General features: G+C 42.9%; 1 protein-coding gene across 7 annotated transcripts in view; it reads left to right on the forward strand.

The window, feature by feature from the left end:
• The first annotated feature begins 251 nt into the window (after nucleotides 1-251).
• ASPH (aspartate beta-hydroxylase) overlaps nucleotides 252-19,164 on the forward strand; it is a 252,441-nt gene continuing 233,528 nt past the window's right edge. For all 7 annotated transcript variants that reach the window (XM_029223168.1, XM_029223169.1, XM_029223167.1 and 4 more), the window contains exon 1: nucleotides 252-637. In XM_029223168.1, coding sequence (XP_029079001.1) covers nucleotides 520-637 — 118 coding nt within the window. In that variant the 5' untranslated portion in view covers nucleotides 252-519. The remainder of the gene's footprint in view (nucleotides 638-19,164) is intronic.

Raw genomic sequence — 19,164 nt, forward strand, 5'->3', positions numbered from 1 at the left:
TCCGCCAACGCTCGCGAGAGCCCTCTCGCCTTCCACGTCTGCCACGTTCCAAAGGACCGGGACAGACAGGAAAGTCGAAAGCAGCTCGCGCTCGCAGGCGGTTGCGTCGTGCCAGAACAGCCCTAAATCTGTAGGGGGTGGGGGAGCGCGGCCGGGTTCCGTCCCCCTCATAGGAACCCTTGTGATTGGCTTCATGTCCCGTCACTCAGCTTTCCGCGGGCGGGGAGGGGGCGTGGCTCAGGCGAGAAGGGGCGCGGCCTCGGGCGGGAGAGCGGCGCGCTCTCGCGTCGGGAGGGCAGTCACCGGCTCGGCACACGCGAGGGTCGGGCGCGCGCAGGAGGCACGCGGGCCAAAGTCCTCAGAGGCGCTGCGGGCGGTGCCGAGACACCCGCGCGGCTGCCGGAGCCGCAGCCCGCACCCGCTGCAGCGCCCGCCGCAGTCAGCGTGCCCCACGCCGCCCGCGTCCCCCACGCCCTGAGGGAGACCCCCCACCCCTCGCCTGCTCCAGCGGTGCGCGCCATGGCCCCGCGCAAGAATGCCAAGGGCGGCGGCGGCAACAGCAACAGCAGCAGCAGTTCCAGCAGCCCGAGCAGCTGCACCAGCGGCGGCGGCAGCAGCAGCCCCGGGGCCCGGAAAGGTCAGAGGCGCTTCGGGGCCGGGGTCCGGGGCCGGCCCTGGGGATGGGGCCCGGGCGGCGGGCGCTGCGGGTCCACCGCACCAGATGTCGCGGAGCGCCTCCTCCATCCTCCGCGTCGTTCCTCCTTTGGCCGCGGGGCGGAGGCCGCGCTCGGTGGGCCTGGCGGGCGGGCTGGAGGGGCCGGGCCGAGCGGGGTCCGCGGCCTCGGGTTGGTCACGCCGGGGAGCCCCTTCCCGGCCGATCCTTCACCTGCAGTGCGCAGCCGAGATGGAGATCGTATTGATCTACTCTTTCTTGGCTTGCCGTGTAATTGGTGATGGGAGTAAGAGAAACAATTTACCTTTGCCGTGCATATTTTGGGGAGTTTGGAAATGAGCCAAAGTCAGAGAAAATAAGTTCCTGCCAAACCAGCAGCTTTTAAGAGCAACTCAAAGGCGAATATTCTGTGAGGGCTGCAGGGGTGAGTGTGTGGGAGTGATCTGAATGTTCTCGAAGATTATCTTAGATACTTTTGCTTTTATGTAGCTTTCTTATGGTGCGAATACTGGGCGAGCTTCTCTGTTTTTTCCCTTTGTCTTTTAAAAGAATCTATTGGATATTCACCTTTCTCTTCCATGTGCTTATCCAGGAAAGAGGGAGAACAGATGTTTTAAATCTGTTTCATCTCATATTTCAGTGGTTCTCGGTTTCTTTTATACGTCCTTTGACTCATATTTAGGATATTGAAACTGCAGTACACATGTGTATTGAATGTGAGCTGTAAACTTTCTTCTTTGAAATGATTTTAGATTCTTTGTTTCCTGAGGTCTACAAGTAATGTATTTATATGTATCAAGAAAGTAAATCAGAATACTATAGTCATACTTTAAAGAACTGTTTTTTAAATGGCACTTACCACTATCCGACATTATTTATTTTCACGTGTATTGCCTTCCTGTCTCACCCACTCCTTCTTGTTCACCCCTATTCCCAGCTCCTAAGAGTGCGTCTGGCCCTTAATAGTTGCTCAATAAATTATTTGATTAGTGGATGAATAAATTTAAATGGTAGTGCAATTAAAATCATTGCATAAATTTACAGTCTGAGAACTAATGTTTGTAGAGAAAAAGTACAGTTTGAATTTCAAAACAAGCATGTTAATTTACCTTTGGCATAAGTAAAAGTTTGTGTTCCTTTGCCACTTGCCCTTAAATGCCAGTCAGTTGACTTAAACAGGCAGACGGGTAGATGCACTGTCTCAGGCAGCTCTGGCTACCCTTTTTTTTTTTTTTTTGAGTTCAGTTATTTTTTATTTTTATTTATTTTGTGGTATGTGGGCTTCTCACTGTTGTGGCCTCTCCCGTTGCGGAGCACAGGCTCTGGACGCGCAGGCTCAGCGGCCATGGCTCACGGGCCCAGCCGCTCTGCGGCACGTGGGATCTTCCCGGACCGGGACACGAACCCCTGTCCCCTGCATCGGCAGGCGGACTCTCAACCACTGCGCCACCAGGGAAGCCCTGGCTACCCTTTTTAAAGTTTCTAAATGAGAAGAGCCCATTGGGCAGCTTAAGCACCAAGCAGAGAAAGCTGATAAGACTTTAGTGTTAATTGTTTTCAAAAGTTTTCTGTAGCTGTTTACAAGGAAAGCACATCTTTGTTCCATTTTGTCCTTTGCAGTCATGGGTAGAGTGGGTTAACTATCTGAAGCAGTTGCTTCATTATATGGGCTGTTGTTGGTGGGAATTAGTATTAGGAAGTGTGTATTATATTCCCACCTCCAGTGGTTCAAGAACTAAACCAGTTTTAAAAGGTAGGTAATACATTTAGGAAATGTTAGCACCTAAATGAATATATTCCAGCTTTCATATTCAGGCATTTTAGAGGAAGTTCTATCTGTATTTGAGGATCTACAGCCTTTTAAGTATTTTACACATCGAGTCTATAATTGTTATGAAACAGACATAGTGTATAAAAGAGAACATGTAAAAGAGAGAAGTATCTGTATTACCAGAAAAATCCCCAAACAGAGAGCTGGTATTGGAGTGTTGCGTGTTACATAATGAGCATTCTTTTCCCGCAGCTATTTTTTTGAGTAAATGGTGAGTTCTGACTGTGTGCCAGGCTGAAGGCTCTGAAGATGGTGAGGCTTCTCTCAGTTGTGAGCAGTTACACTGCAGTGTGAATCTTTTTATATTGGTTTCTTATAGTAGGGTATACCGGAAAGATCGAGCCACTTCTCTTTTGTTGCTATGTTTATTGGGTCACTGATGTGTAGACATTGATGCCCAAGTCAATCCCATGTGCTGGGGAAATCATAGACGCTGAAGAAATTTTAGCTGTGGTGTTACGGTGAGGCCCAGAAAGATTGTCTGGCTCATTAAAGGTTATGTACTTCTTGGAAACCCAACTAGTTAATGGGTGATCCAAGACTAAACCCAGGTTTTCTCTTATTCGATCATTATATTATAGTACTGGACTTTAGGTTCTCTCATTTTATAAGATTTTATGGAAATCTTAAAGTAGATTATCTTTTAAGATTCCTTCTGGCTCTCTGTGGCATATTACACCTAGTTATTTAAGAAAAAGTGTTCTTTTTGTCATACCACTGATTAACTTTTCTTTTACTAAAATTATGTGTGAAACAGTATATTTGAAAATCTTAGTTTGAGAAGAAGTACATGGGCTCAAATAGTGTGTTTTTTGAGATGTTTTGCATTGAGAGTTTGAAGTTGATGATGACGTTGGTCACATTAAACATTATTATTTCTTAAATCTGTGCATGAAAGTACAGTGGAAAAAGGACCCAGTCCTTCGAAGCATGCATTTTAGGGAAAATGTGATTATCTGGACTTCTGTTTATCTTGGTGGTCATTTTTTTCAAAAGTGGTGCTTTGAAACTGTGACTTTGGGGATTTACATAACACTTGGATTTTTAAAGCAGGTGTCTGTTTTTTGTTTAACTCTTCAACTTAAATTGAGAACATTAAATATCTAGTTTTTTGCAGAGCTCAGTTTTACCTTTTCCAGTTTTATTCTTTAAAATATAAAACAAACATGAGTAAATTGGACATTTTACCTTTAACTTGCATATAAAATCTTGACTTGCATGGCCAGTTGAGGCCAAGGGAAACCTCTTTCAGATTTATTGATTTGAAAATCTTGGTTAAAAAGGATAACGATGTGCCTTGGGACTTATTTTGTAGTTACAGACACTGGTATGTATAATGTTTTTGTTTAGCTTTTCCCTTGGGAATATCAATCAGTCTTTCCCTGTAGCTTCTAACTTGCTACAGGAATGGAAACATCTGTTTATTTTGTCTAATAGTGTCGTGCTACTACATCATGCTTTACCAGTAGGTGTCACTGTAGAACAATTCTTCCTCTTTCAATTTGAAGCTTCAGGTTATGTAACACCAACTAGTTTTTAAAGTTTAATCAGCCCTGTACATACTCAAAACCATTGATGGACATCTACTTTAAAAATGCTCAGCCACTGCTGTTTAATTCTCTAAAAATCTCTAACAAAAGGTTTTGGATTTAGTAGTAAGAGTTGGCCGCTAGCAGCCTTATTTCTTTAGGCTTGTTGTCTCCAGAATTAAGTGCATCGATGGACTGTAACGTTTATACATTTGCAGATACTTGATGGGTGTTCGTCACTTAGAATTCTTTTCCTTCCTTTTTACTTTCAGTATTTCTTAGACTACTTAGTAATTAACAGATACGATACATTGCTGATGGCTCCCTTGAATGAGGAGGCCTTAGTGAAATTCCTTCTTTAGCCAGAGAATGTCAGTTAGGGCCAGTTGCCTAATCCTCCACTAGTCATTCTAGAATGAAAACATAGGAGCGCCGTAATTCTTCCACTGTAAGAACTGTGTGCTGTTTTGTGTTCAGATGAACAGCGTTTTGACCACCTGGCCAGATTGTATGAAACCAAGGGCTAAAAAATGTTCTGAGGGAATTCTTGAACACAATTTTTACAACCTGTTTTTGGCTTAAGAAGTAAAAGGAGAGTTCCATACTTTAGCTTTGCTCTAAAATCGTGTGTCTCAGAGAGATTACTAGGAAATGAGAGGTTCTGATTTTCAGCAGATTACCAACAGGGTAAGTTGGATAAAGGGTCATGTGGGCTCTCCACTCTATTTTTAGTTAGTATTGGCAGTTTAGCCCCTGCGTTCTCTGGTCCCAGTAGAATAAACCTTATTTTCTCCAGAAAGACAATGCAGTGTAGTTTGGGAAAGTCTGATGACCTGGATTCGCATCCATTTAAGAATCGTGTGGCAGGTCACTCAAAATTTCTAATCCTGGTCTCCAATGGAAAGAATTATTCAGAGCTGTGATAGCCCTAAATTTTACATGCCTTCCTGTTCCTCAGATTTTTCATTAAAGTACCTCTAATGGTAAAGGTGAGTATAAAACTTTGGAGAATATATAAGGCTGTAGAGCGAAGCAGGCTACTGCATGCTTGAAACTTTTTTGTGATTTATTTAAAGAAATCATTTTCTGTTATATTGTGTAGCATCTGTTTAAGTGAAGTGGATGTTCTAGAGGTCATGTTTATACTGGGCTCTGAGTATCACTTGACACATTTCTGTCTACCTCTGGGGGTGTACGTATCGCATCTGCACATCACCCTTCGAGTTGCTGATTTACCCTCTAACCCCTCCCAGATCTGTGCTATCTTCTGTTACTGGAGCTCAGATATATTTCAGTCTTTTGATGCTACTCGTGCCTACTGTTTTAATATCATGAAAATATGCAATTTAGTTTGTGTCTTGGGTACTTCTGCATCTCCCACGTGGTTTGACTTCATTCTGTACTAAGATACAGAACATTTTAAAATTCACTTCCTTTAATAAATCTTGTATGTACATAGAACCCATCTGCAGTTTACCCAGATCTCTGGGGAAAGCCTCAGCCATCTGTCAGGAGACGTGAGTGTGCTCATGCTGGCTCCTGTGTTTCCTGCCCCAGCGTCCGTGCCTGTTAGGATGTTCATTTCTTCCTGTCTTCATCTCTGTGTGCCACTGTAGGGGCACCTATTCCAGAGGCGAGCGCTTTAGCCATTTCACTTGCTCCCGATAGTGCTGGGAGTCAAGGGGGTATTTCCTCGTCAGTCGTTATTATTTTTTAATGAGGGTGCTTCAGGCATTTGGCCTGCATTTAATATTTGTTTTTCAGGGGTGTGTCTTGCTTACCTCTGGCTGATGTGGATATCTTTTAATGGCAAGTCAGTGAGTGTAATTTAGTTCTCATCAGATTGATGACACCTGAGGACAGATTTGCTGTAGATAACCCGTTAGACTCAAAGGAAATTTTGAGCTTACTTGGTGAATAAATCTTTTTTTTTTTAACATCTTTATTGGAGTATAATTGCTTTACAATGTTGTGTTAGTTTCTGCTGTATTACACAGTGAATCAGCTATGTGTATACATATATCCCCATGTCTCTTCCCTCTTGCATCTCCCTCCCACCCTCCCTATCCCACCCCTCTAGGTGGTCACAAAGCACCCAGCTGATCTCCCTGTGCTATGCGGCTGCTTCCCACTAGCTATCTATTTTACATTTGGTCGTGTATATATGTCCATGCCACTCGCACTTCGTCCCAGCTTACCCTGCCCCCTCCCCATATCCTCAAGTCCATTCTCTACGTGTGCGTCTTTATTCCTGTCCTGCCCCTAGGTTCTTCAGAACCGATTTTTTTTTTTTTTTAGATTCCATATATATGTGTTAGCATATGGTATTTGTTTTTCTCTTTCTGACTGACTTCACTCTGTATGACAGACTCTAGGTTCATCCATCCACCTCACTACAAATAACTCAATTTCGTTTCTTTTTATGGCTGAGTAATATTCCATTGTATATATGTGCCACATCTTTATCCATTCATCTGTCGATGGACACTTAGGTTGCTTCCATGCCCTGGCTATTGTAAATAGAGCTGCAGTGAACATGGTGGTACATGACTCTTTTTGAATTATGGTTTTCTCAGGTATATGCCCAGTAGTGGGATTGCTGGGTCATATGGGAGTTCTATTTTTAGTTTTTTAAGGAACCTCCATACTCTTCTCCATAGTGGCCGTGTCAATTTACATTCCCACCAACAGTGCAAGAGGGTTCCCTTTTCTCCACACCCTCTCCAGCATTTTTACTTGGTGAATAAATCTTTAGAAAAGATAGTTACATAAGATCTTTTGAAGGACTGGGGCTGTTCTTTGGCCCCCTGCGAGTTCCAGGTGGCTTGCCTAGTCGTTCTGGCTGTAGCACGACTGCTCTCATGTGCCATAGAGGCTCTCTGTGCTCTAACACAGGTGGGACTGGGGGTGGTGGGCGGGAGGGTGTCTGGTTAGAGTGGAAACCATTATTGCTGTACTTGGAGAGGTGCCAGCGTTTCTCTCCTGCATGTGTTCCTACAGATTTAACCCTGTGACTCATTCTGTATGGAAGCCAGCAAGCAACAGTCTAAATTTTGAGTAAGAAAATATGACTTGAGAAAATAATTTTATTCTATCACCAGTATCGTATAGCTGCCATTTCTCATATCTTATATAGGTTTCACAGCCTTTGCTGTCATTCCCTAGTGCAGACTCGGTGCTGTCTTGTTCTCTCCTGTCTGTAACTTCTGGTTCTTGTTTATTATATTGCTAATATACAGTTTCTGACACTATCTTTCACACTCTGTTTTAATTCAGTTTTCCTGAATGGGTCTCCTGGAAAGTCTTTGATTGGTCTTAGGTTCACAGGTAAATTTTACTTAGAAGTTAATTTCTTTCCCTTACATGAAAATAAAAATCTGTGTTGTGAGTGTTGATTGAAAGAATACCTAACATTTAACTTTTCCATTCTTTGAATCAAATCAATTTGAATAAGATGGCTGTCACTTACTGAATTTTATAAAGTATTTATAAATTGTTTCATGCTTTATGCTTTTTGCTTTTTGGTAGCGTGCCATCTCTCTAACTTTCAGAATACAAATATTTCTATGTGCTGCTCTTTAAAACTGTATGTATTTGAAATATTACATATTAAGACGTTTACAGAGATATAAAGAGCAATGCAGTGGTTACCATGTATCCACCATACAGATGAGGAGGTAAAATGTTACCAAATTCTTGGTTTCTCCTGTCCTGTGTTATCCCTTTCCAACCGCTCTTAAATATTTTGTGATAATCATTGTCATGCATTTCTTTGCAATATGTAATATATGTTGTATAATGTTATGTTGCATATTATATATTATATATCTATTTGCATAAAATATATCTGCTGTTAAATGCCATATATACGAAAATTGCTTAGGAAGTATATCTATATCCCTATGTATAGAAACATAAATATATACATATATATACATACATACATATACACTTGTTTAGCACATGTTAAAAGTTTTATGAATAGGTTCATACTTGGCCCATTAATTCGACACTGTTTGAGATTGTACCAAACTGGCTCTTTGTTTTCATATATATAGTTCTTCACTGTATGAATGTGCTACTTTTTCTTTAGCCATTTTGGAGTCCAAGACCACTTTGTTTTCATTTTTCTTCTTTCAAAAACTGCTGCTCTGAACACTCTTAGAGCTATCCATCCTATAAATGTCTAAGTGTTTTTCTAGAGCAGCGGTCCCCAACCTTTTTGGCACCAGGGACCGGTTTCATGGAAGACAATTTTTCCACAGACACAGGGTGCGGGGGCAGGGGGATGGTTTCGGGATGATTCAAGCACATTACATTCTTTGTGCACTTTATTTCTATCATTATTACATTGTAATATATAATGAAATAATTATGCAACTCACCATAATGCAGAGTCAGTGGGAGCCCTGAGCTTGTTTTCCTGCAACTAGATGGTCCCATCTGGGGTGATGGGAGACAGTGACACCTGAAGTGTGTCGCTTGTGTCTAGTCTACTCCGTGATCTCGTTTTGGTCTCTGTCACTGCAGAAAACCCTGCTTCATGAAGATAGGACACTGGAAACGGAAGCAGGCTTTTCAGTGCTTATGTGGTAATCTCAGGATATTCCGTCTTGACTTTAATCCAGACGTATGGAGATTTGAAGTTGTCTCAAACATACCTTTAAGGCCACCGTCATTTGTGATCTCAAGCAGTTGATCCTCTTCTAGCACGGAAGTCTATTCACCTGGCTTATTCACAGAGGGGGTGCGGATCCATTCCTTCCCAGTTCGGGGGTCTTTTGTCGTTGGGAAGTAATGCTTAAAGTCCTTTGAAAGCTGAGATAGGGGATGATACACCAGCTGGGAGAAAGAAGGCCCCGGCTCAGTCTCTTTCAAAATCTCTGCTAATGTTTGAAACATGTCAGAAATCCCAACGTTCACTCATCGCCCCCATAATTCCAGTTTGGCTTTGAATGCAGCCACTTTATCTGCCGACTTGAACACAGTTGTCATTCTCCCCTGAAGTGACAGATTGAGTTCGTTGAGCAGGTGGAATATGTCACACAAGTAAGCAAGCTTTGCGACCCATTCTGTGGCACTGAAATGCGCTGCCAGTGGTGACTGTTTTTCTAAAAGAAATCTCTGGAGCGGCTCTCGTGACTCAGAAACTCTGGCCAGTGATCTGCCTTTAGAAGCCATCTCACTTCTGTGTATAAGAGATGACGTGTGTGTTCTGTGTCCATCCCCTCACAGAGCTGCGCAAACAGACGTGCAGTTAAGGGCATGTACTTTAATGGGCTTGATAATTTTAATCACATCCTGCAAAACGTTGTTAAGTTCAGGTGACATTTTTCGGCCTGCCAACATTTCTCTATGGATGACACAGTGCGTAGACTCACATTCAGAAGCTACTTCTTTGACCCGAGTAGTGAAACCAGAAAGCCGTCCAGTCATGGCAGCCACTGTCTGTGCGTATACCGACACAAAATGACCAATTCAGTTTTCCTGATACGTAATCATTCGAAGACTTGAAGAGTTCTGCAGCTGTGGTGTTGGTTGGCAACAGAAGTGCACATAACATGACCTCCTGAAAAATATATCGCACAAAATCAAGCATTGTTGCCTTGTCAGCATGAGCAGACTCGTCAGCCTGGATTGCGTACCACGGTGACTCATTAATCCTCTCGAACAATTGTGTCTCAATATCCTTTGCTGTTTTCATCAGTTCATCTAGTTGCGGTGCTAGCTGAAAGAGGAACACGTGCCACCTTTTGAACTGCAGCCTTTCCTCAAAGTTCACGACACCGTCCTTAGCAGCAGGCAGGATCAACTCTTCACCAATAGTAAAGGGCTTCTTAGCTTTAGCAATGCGGTTAGCCACTAAGAACGATGCTCTCAGTGCAGACACTGAGAGCATGAAGTAGTGGCTGTTAATAATTGCTTCTGTTCTTCGTGTTCACGTTTTTTTCTTTTGAAAAACTCCAAGGCTTGTCTTTTAATGCACGATGCTTGGTCTCCATTGGCGAAGCAGTTCTGAAGGTTTCATGGCTTCGTTGGATAGCAGGTCACCACGTATTATACAAAGCAGGCTTGGAGAATGTGAATCACCTGTTGCAGTGAACCCGTAATTTAAGTAGGACTCTTGGTATTTTCTTTTTTTGTGGTACGCGGGCCTCTCACTGTTGTGGCCTCTCCCGTTGCGGAGCACAGGCTCCGGTCACGCAGGATCAGCGGCCATGGCTCACGGGCCCAGCCACTCCGCAGCACGTGGGATCTTCCCAGACCGGGGCATGAACCCATGTCCCCTAGCATCGGCAGGCGGACTCTTGACCACTGCGCCACCAGGGAAGCCCCTGATTCAATATTTTTAAAGAATGGATAATGAAAATTTCCTGTACCATTAATTGAAGTGTCTTCTTTCTACGCTAATCTGCTGTATCACCTCTTGTGTGTAGATACCTGTGGCTCTGTTTTGTTCCTGGCACGTGGAATTGGGCAAGTCCATCCCTGTCTTTTTCATCATTATCCTGGATGTTTTTGACATTTCCTTGCCTGTGTCCTTTTAGAATCTGCTCAAGTTAAGTGTCATGAAAAAATTTCAGGATTTTGACTGGGATTGTATTGAATTTATAGAACAGTTTGGGACAAATACACATTTATATAGAGTCTTCCTGTACATGAACATAGTGTAACTTCCTACTTATTTAAGTCTTACAATGAATTGTTATAATTTTATCCAAAAGTGATATGCCTCTTTTATTAGATTTAACCTAAGTACTTTATTACTTTGTGTTTTTTTAAACTAACATTTTATTAGGAAAAATTTAAAATATACACCAAAGCTAAAAGAATTGTATGATGATCCCATCCAGATTTTACAGTGGTTAACATTTCATATATTTGCTTTATATCATACTCATCAATTAATCTATTCTTTTATGCATTTCAAAGTAAGATGTAGACATCAGTATACCTCATTCCTAAACATGTATGCATGCCTGTTATTAGAGCTCAACATTTGTTATGGTCCCCTGCCCCCTTCCCCCACTGAGGTAATATTATCATACAGTAAATTGCACAAATCTTAGTGTATGATTTGAGGAGTCTTTATAAATGTATACATCTGTGTAACCCAACCTAAGATGGAGAATATTTCCATGGTTCCAGGAAATTCTCTCAACCCTCTTCATTGCTACCACCTCAGCCCTCAGAGGCAACCATTGTGCTAACTTTTCTCACTGTAGATTGGTATTGTCTGTTCTAGAACTTCATTTTGTAAGTACTTTTTGTGTAATCCTTCTTTCACTCAGCATATTTTTGAGGCTCATCCATGTTGCTGGTATGAGTACCTTGTTCCTTTTCATTGCCAAGTAGTTCATCGTGTGACCATAGCACAACGTGTGATCCATTCTTTTATTGATGGACACTTGACCTTTTCCTAGTTTGGCCTAATATGAAGAAAAGTCTGTGAATATTGTACTATTGGAGAAGTATTTTTTCTTTTTTTTGGTGGACATATTTCTTCATTTCTTTTGAGCAAATACCCAGGAGAGGAATTAGTGGGTTACAGGGTAGGTGTATATTTAGTTTTATTAAAAAAAATAGAAATAAAAACCTGCCAAAGTGTTTCCAGAGTGGTTATACAATTTAATTTAACTCTCACCAACACTGTGTGGGAATTTTAGTACTGTATCTACCAACATTTGGGATTGTCAGTCTTCTTAATTTTAGCCATTCTGGTGGGTGTTCAGTGGCTTCTCATTGTAGTTTAAAATTGTCTTTCCCTCATGACTATGATGTCATGTACTTTTTCTTGTGCTTATTGGCCATATACATTGTTAGCTTCCTTTGTGAAGTTTCTGTTTAGGTTTTTTTGACCATTTTTATTGCTTTTCTGTCCTTTTGTTATTGAGCTGGAATTTTTATATATTCTCGATAAAACTTTTTTCAGGTATATATATTGCAAATATTTTTCCCAGTCTATAGCTTGCCTTTTCATTTTTTAAATAAAATATTTTGAAGAGCGAGTATTTTTAATGTTTTTTTATGGTTCTGTTTTCTGTATCTTGTCTAATAAGCTTTTCCTATTCCCAGGTCACAAAGCTATCCTCCCATATTTTCTTCTAGAAATTTTGTAGTTTTAGTTTTTGTGTTTAGGTCTATGATCCATCTCAAATCAATTTTGGATTCGTTTTTTCCCTATGGTATCCTGTTGTTATGGCACCATGTGTTGAAAAGACTTGGCTTTCGTCATTGGATTGCTTTTGGTGCCTTTGTCAAAAACCATATGACAATATAATTGTAGACCTATGTCTGCACTCTATTTTCTGGCACTTTCAGATTTATTTGATTATTTTATGGGTTTTAGCTACTCCGTCTATTTAGTTGTTAACCAGTAAATACACTTGGAGGCCTCGAGGGCTGACATAGATCTAAGATACAGTTACTGATGACCTCTGTGGTACTAGTAGATTTATGTGTGAAACAAAATTACCCTTTTGCTCTGTAAGGTTATGTAGAGTAGGACATTTTTAAGGTGAAATTAATGTATGTGAAGGTGCAAAGCTTATAAGCAACTTGTATTTATTTTTTCTTCTAGAGGTAGTGCAGTATTTGTGTTAGTAAGTCAGTTGTTGGAATGGTCTTGTGCTCGGTGAGACATTTGAGATGATGAATAAGGATAGAATGAGATTGAGTAAGACAGAGCGCTGCTCACCAGCTTAAGTAAGTACTGATTTGGAATAAATTATGTGCCTTCAAGACCTTCCGTCTCCCTGGCCCCTCAACAGTGCCTTGCAGGCTCTCTGTGGTTTCTTAGTTGATGTTTACCAGTGTTTTCAGCCCCAGCTATTTAAATCTTCAACTTTCTGAGCTCAGGACCTACTACTTTCCATTCAGTTCTGGCATGTGGCTTCCTCCCGTTGTGCAGGGAAACCAGAGGACATCCTGAGGAGTACTCATCGCTTCAGTGGTGGGTGGGGTTGGCCTTTGAGTTGCATGGCACTGGGGGGCAACTGATGTGAGGCTGATAAGGAGGCATGGTCTAGGACCCATGGTGGCTGCAGAGGCCAGTCCAGTTGAGAATCTCAGCAAGCTATTGCTCTGATTTGGGCATGGAAGTAACTGAAGTAACTTCAGCAACTGAAGTGGGTCTTGAGTGCGTAGTTCAATAAAGCTCCTTTTCTTTCTTCAGACTGAGGAGCAAGCCCAGCGGGGTGGTGGGTGAGTGAAGGTGAGCCAGCACCACAATTAGGATTTAAAATCTTGGCAGTCACAGCTCTCCTGGACCTTCGGCCCCCACCCACCTAAGAGGGAAGCCAAGGCTATGGTCGGAGTCCTGGGTCTCTCTCGAGGACCCTTAGTGGGCACCACTTTTTCAGAGACCTGAACCGTCACTTACCTTCTCCCTGAGAACTCTCCTCCACGCCCTCCCACAGCCTGGACCCCCTTCTTTAGTCTTTCTCATTAAATGAAAAAGAAAACAGAAGACACAAAGATCTTGTACTCTCCCTCCTCTAACCAGCCAGATACTGCAAATGAGTAGTATGGCTCCTTGCCTTCTCTCCCTCAGGTCTTTCTGGAATCAGCAGAGACTAATCCCAAATCCACTGGGCTCTTCTTGTTCCTTTTCTTTATCTGCTTCCTGAAGGATAATCTTCCTGAGGATTCTTTGCTGGGCACGGTTCTAATCCCGTGCCACACACTCTTCACTTAATAACAGTAGTGACAGAGGAAAAACATAGCACCTGTTACTGACCGCTAACTATGTGTCAGACACTGTGTACTTCTTTATATGTCAGCACTGAATTCCCACAGTAATCCTCTAAATTCCCTTTTTGTAGATGAAGAAATGGAAGCTTAGATCAGTTTGCCTAAGATGATGGAGCTCGTAAAAGTTGGAGCTGGAGTCAAGATCCCAGTTCTGACTCCAAAGCTACTTTAGTTGAATGTTTTAGATCCCTGGTAGTTGTTGCTTCGATTACTCATAACTGGTCCTATTTCACCCTTCTGTCATTGTCACCTTCATTAATTGGAAGTTAGATCATGTCCCTTCCTTATTTGAAAACCTTGAGTAGTTCCTCCGGGTACTCAAGGTGTAGTTTAGATTTCTTAGCACCATCTGGGAGGCACTTCATGGTCTTGCCTCTCCTACCCTCTCTAGCCGTTCCCAGCCTTGCTCTCTTTATATTTATGTTAATTAAGCCATATTCAGTCGCTCTCTGTAGTCTCTGCATGGGCACTTGCTGTTTCTTCCGTGACAGCTCCTCGCTTTCTCTTTCCCTATGTGGCTCCTGTACGTCCTTCAAGATGCAGCTCCTCCATCAGTTCTTCTTACTCTCCCTTCATCGTCTCCCCAGAGACTGGGTTTTGCAACCCACTTCCCCCTCCCCCAGCACGAGCTTCTGTAGCGCCCTCTGCAGTCAACTGTTTTAGCATCCTCATTGATTCATGGGTTCCTTCAGCAGATGAAAGTGTGACCCAATCATTGACAACAAACTATCAGACTGAACTGGACCCAAGTACTAGCGCCGCCACTCAGTTTTAACCCTTAGTACGTCAACAAACCTCTCGAAGCACCTTTAAATAGTTCTCCATCTTTCAAATGGAGATAATAATACTCATATCATACTTATGAAGATTGGCTGCAAAGTGACACGTAGTAAGCGTTTCCTAACTACACTTATTCTATATGGGTGATACCACCACGACCAGAACAGCCATCTTCTTTTGTACCGTGATGATCTGTTTTCTTTCATTCTTGCTTGATTGTAAGGGCAGCTCTGTGTTAGGAACAGACATCAGATGCAAACTCCCGTAAAGAGTTTAGGAATTGATTTCATTTAAAATGATGCGATGTGATCATACCAAATGTGGTAGGATCAGTGGCTCAAAATGTCCTCAGGGCACGCGCCCTCTCAGTGTAGGTGCCTGCCATCCTGAGGCTGGCTCCTCTGGGATTCAGGATGGCAGCCGGCGGCCGTTGGGATTGCTTGCCTCCCTGTTCACGCTCAGCAGAAGAAGGGGGCTTTTTCTCTTTTGCTTAGAGCAGGGCTCCTTGGCTCAGTCCTACCTGTCTCACCATCGCTGGCTGCCGAGGGGTTGCCACAGTTGTTCTGATCAGGGGTCAGCATTGTGGTCACATGATCGTGGTATTACATTTTTCTTTTGATTTCTTTTCAACTGATTTAAGAAGTGAAAACCATTCTTAGCTCCTGGTTCATACAAAAATAGGAGGTGGGTCACAGTTTACTCACCCTGGTCTAGAGTAATTGTTAGGGTTGGGAGAGTTACTCCTAATGTTTGGTGTAGGTAGACAGCACGTTTCGTTTTCTTTTTATCTCCAGGGCTTAAATGATTGGGTGTAGTAGGTGCTCAGTAAATATTAGAATGAACAAATACAGGGAAAAGTCTTACTTCCCTCTCATAGATCAAAAGGGCACTGAGAATATATAGGCTGTGTTTTTGTGTCTTCTACGCTGCCTTGAGTGTAATAAGTGCTCCAAAATTTTGTGTTGCGTAGGTGGATTTTATTTTTTAGGTTTATGGTATGGGCCATAAGACAGATCACAAAGTCCTCTTGACGTTTATAAGTGTTGGAGCTAAAGAAATAAAAATTATTAAGATGTGGAGAATTGTTTAAATCGATCAAGTCCTTGCTGGTAGTTTCAACATGGTGGTGCTTAGGCCAGTAGGAAGCATTCAGAGTTTGTACTTTCTGACTGGGAGGAGGCATTTATTTGTTCTGAATTTTGTGAAATTAGAAAAGCTCTGCTTACTTTGCAAGATTTTGATTTCCCCTCACTTTATTCTTAAATATGACTCATAGATAGACTAAAATTATTTATGTGAATACCGAAATACTGCTAAGTTTTTGTTCCCTTTATTTTTCGGTTTTGGCTTTTAAAATTCTTTTGTAAGAATTATCAATATTTCCTTCTTGACTTAAGATGAAAGTTTCATCAATTTTAATTAAAAAATAAAAAATATGAACAATGCTAACATTTATAAAGAAGATTGTCCCTCAAAATGCTATATATCTTTAAATTCAAGAGGATGGTTCTTCCCAAGTGATTATTTTCATCCACATTGTCCCATATACTCTTTTTTCTTTAACATCTTTATTGGAGTATAATTGCTTTACAATGGTGTGCTAGTTTCTGCTTTATAACAAAGTGAATCAGCTATACGTATATCCCCATATCTCCTCCCTCTTGCATCCATATACTCTTTTACCCTAATATAGTACTTACCAAAATGAATTTTTAATTTATTTTTGTTTGTTTTTCTCCTCCACAGGACTGTAAGCTAAGTGGCCTCTCTTGTTCATTGCTATAGTGCAGGGCAGGGATTTCAAGAGTATTTGTTGAATGAATGCATATTCAGGTGCATGGAGAAAATTGTGGAAGCCTTTTAAAATTTACCATCCTGTGATTTTGATTACTTTGTGTCTTAAAATCTTTACATTCGTTTATAAAGCTGAGAGAAGCTTATTCTGGTGATCCGAATTACATGTTGAGCAGAAATGTTCTATTTAGAACCAGACTTTTATCCGAGATGGTATTACAAATATTTAGCCACTGCTAGGGAAGGGACCCCAGTCAGGACGGCACCTGTAAAACGTACCTGTGCTGTATAGCTGATTCACTTTGTTATAAAGCAGAAACTATCACACCATTGTAAAGCAATTTTACTCCAATAAAGATGTTTAAAAAAAAAAAAAAGCATACCTGTGCTTTCTGCCTGAACATTAGCTTCTCGGGAACTGGCGTAAAGCTTTGAGACTTCAGCCTCTTTAGCCGGTCAGATTTCATTGGGTCATACTCCTAGGAACTTTGGCAGCAGCCTAGCTGGGTTATTCGGGAACGCAGCCAAGAGACCAGTATTTGCAATAGTTTGCTGCAGTGCAGCCTGAGCGCAGGATGGCAAGCGGGGTGTATGGTGACTTTTGTTCCCGGTGACCTCAGCCAGAGAGGAAGGTTGTGAGTTTGGTGAAGCTGGAGCTGGGGCAGGGGTCAGGGAGGGAGGTTAGAGTAAAAATGAGTCAGTGAGAGCAGAGTTAGGGGGCACCTGAACAGAACAGGTGGCCACATTGACCATCACTTGGGTTTTGAACTGGGGTAGGATTGGGAGGAAAGGGACAGACTTGGGGTGTGGGGCAGGGCAGCCGAGTCGACGAAGCCGATGAGGTTCTAGCTGGACCTGCCCTGGCCGTTCCTGTCTCTCACCCAGAGCCAGACTGTGGACCGGTTTTGTTTTCAGAATACTGCATGTATGTTATATTTGCTTTACTATCTAGATGGCCCCCAAAATACTTATATTTGCATTGTTTTTTTTTGTGGGAATACCATGTAAATTGTCCAGTGAAGTTAATGAGGTTTACTATGTCCCGGGTCCTGTGCTCCGTGGGAAGGGGATACAGCAGTCAAATCTAACACCAGCCTCTGGGAAGGTCACTGTCCTATGGGCTGCAGAGCAGTAAATACTCCGATGAACGAAGTGTGCATGGTTCAGGGAGTAGGGAAAGGAAGACTAAAATGCGAACCAGCTAAGGCTTTTCAGGACTCTCAAAACTACAGCCCCAGCTAACGTCTTCTGGGCAGTTAAACTCTGTGGAATTAGAAGAGGTGACAAAGACACTCGAGGGACAAATGGCCCGTTTGTATTAAAGAAAGAAAAGTAGATTCAGGGCAACTCTAAACTGACGTCTCATGACAATCCTAGACAAATTCTAGAATTAAAAATTTTAGGGTGGGAGGGAGGGAGACACAAGAGGGAGGAGATGTGGGGATATATGTATATGTCTAGCTGATTCACTTTATTATAAAGCAGATACCAACACACCATTGTAAAGCAATTACACTCCAATAAAGATGTTTAAAAAAAGGAGCAAAACTTTTATCTTTCAGTGGATAGAAAGGACACTGCGGGTTTACTAAGTGTAGGTTCTCGCTGTGCATTCTGATAAGCTTTCTGGACAAGTGATCGGGTTACAATCTTGTAGTTTTTCCGGACTTCACCAAGGTGTTCAGCACCATCTCTGAGAATCCCCCTGGGCCTCGGATGGTAGAGCATCCGTCTTGTGACAGAGTGTGGATCCCAGCTGACTGCGGCACTGGACCCACAGAGCGCTGATTTCGTGGGTGGATGTCAGTTTTCAGAGCGTCCGGCCCAGCTAGTGTCTCTTAAAGTAGTGTGTGGCGCACAGGTGAGGGCGGTTAGTCCCGGGAGGGAAAGAGACACCACGCAGGCAACCTGGCTGGGAAGGCGGACTTTGACGTGGTTGCACACTTCTGCAAAATGAACTCCTTGCTGCGGATAAGCTGGGACAGGCTTGAAGCAGTAGGTGTCTTTTCCGGAAGGCCTAGTGTTTTGTTTTGCTGGGGTTGGGTTTTTTAATTGCTCGCGGTCTCAGAGGGTGCTGCCCGCCTGATGTGTCTGACAAGGAATCCCCTTGCCCGTGAGTGTAATCGACGGCCAGGTGAGGGAGGGGAACGTCCCGCCCTACACAGGCTGCATCCGGAATTGTAGGGCCTGCATATTGGGGGCGGGGGTGGAGGCGGCGGGGTGTGGGGAGCGCCTTTCCGATGAGGCCCTGGGCCGAGGCTGTCGTGTTAGCCCGGTGTGGGGAGGGGTGAGCACCCTGGGACGCTGGCCCCCATGGAGCCCTCCCCGCGCCCCCGTCAGGAGGCTGCAGAGGAGTTAGGCTTGTACTCCCAGGTGAACGGGAGGCACAGCTCAGGGCATTCGGCGGAGATGTCCAGCCAGCAGATGGAGGTCTGTGGGCAGAACTTGCCTGGAGGAGACCGTTTCCCCTTTGGTTTGTCATAAGTTGGAGGCCAGAGCAGAATCGGTGTCCTTTTCATTACTGCTGGGTTTAGGACTGACTCGATCCTTGATTTCTCTTATTTATTTATTCCTCTTATTTATTTTTAAATCAGTTTAATTTTGTTTTTATGTTTATCCCACCTTTTGTTTTGAAACTTTTACACCTATTTAACAGCAAAAAGATTTGTACCTTGAAAGGCTCGTGTACTCGTCACCTGGATTAGCAGCTGCTGCCAATTGGTCACGTTTGCTGTCTGTGTATCTTCCTCCCTCCCTCCCTCCCTCCCTCCCTCCCTCCCTCCCTTCCTCCCTCCCTCCCTCCC

Source organism: Monodon monoceros, unplaced genomic scaffold, assembly GCF_005190385.1.
Source record: "Monodon monoceros isolate NGI ecotype Baffin Bay Population unplaced genomic scaffold, NGI_Narwhal_1 Super_Scaffold_14, whole genome shotgun sequence".
Classification (NCBI taxonomy): Eukaryota; Metazoa; Chordata; class Mammalia; order Artiodactyla; family Monodontidae; genus Monodon; species Monodon monoceros.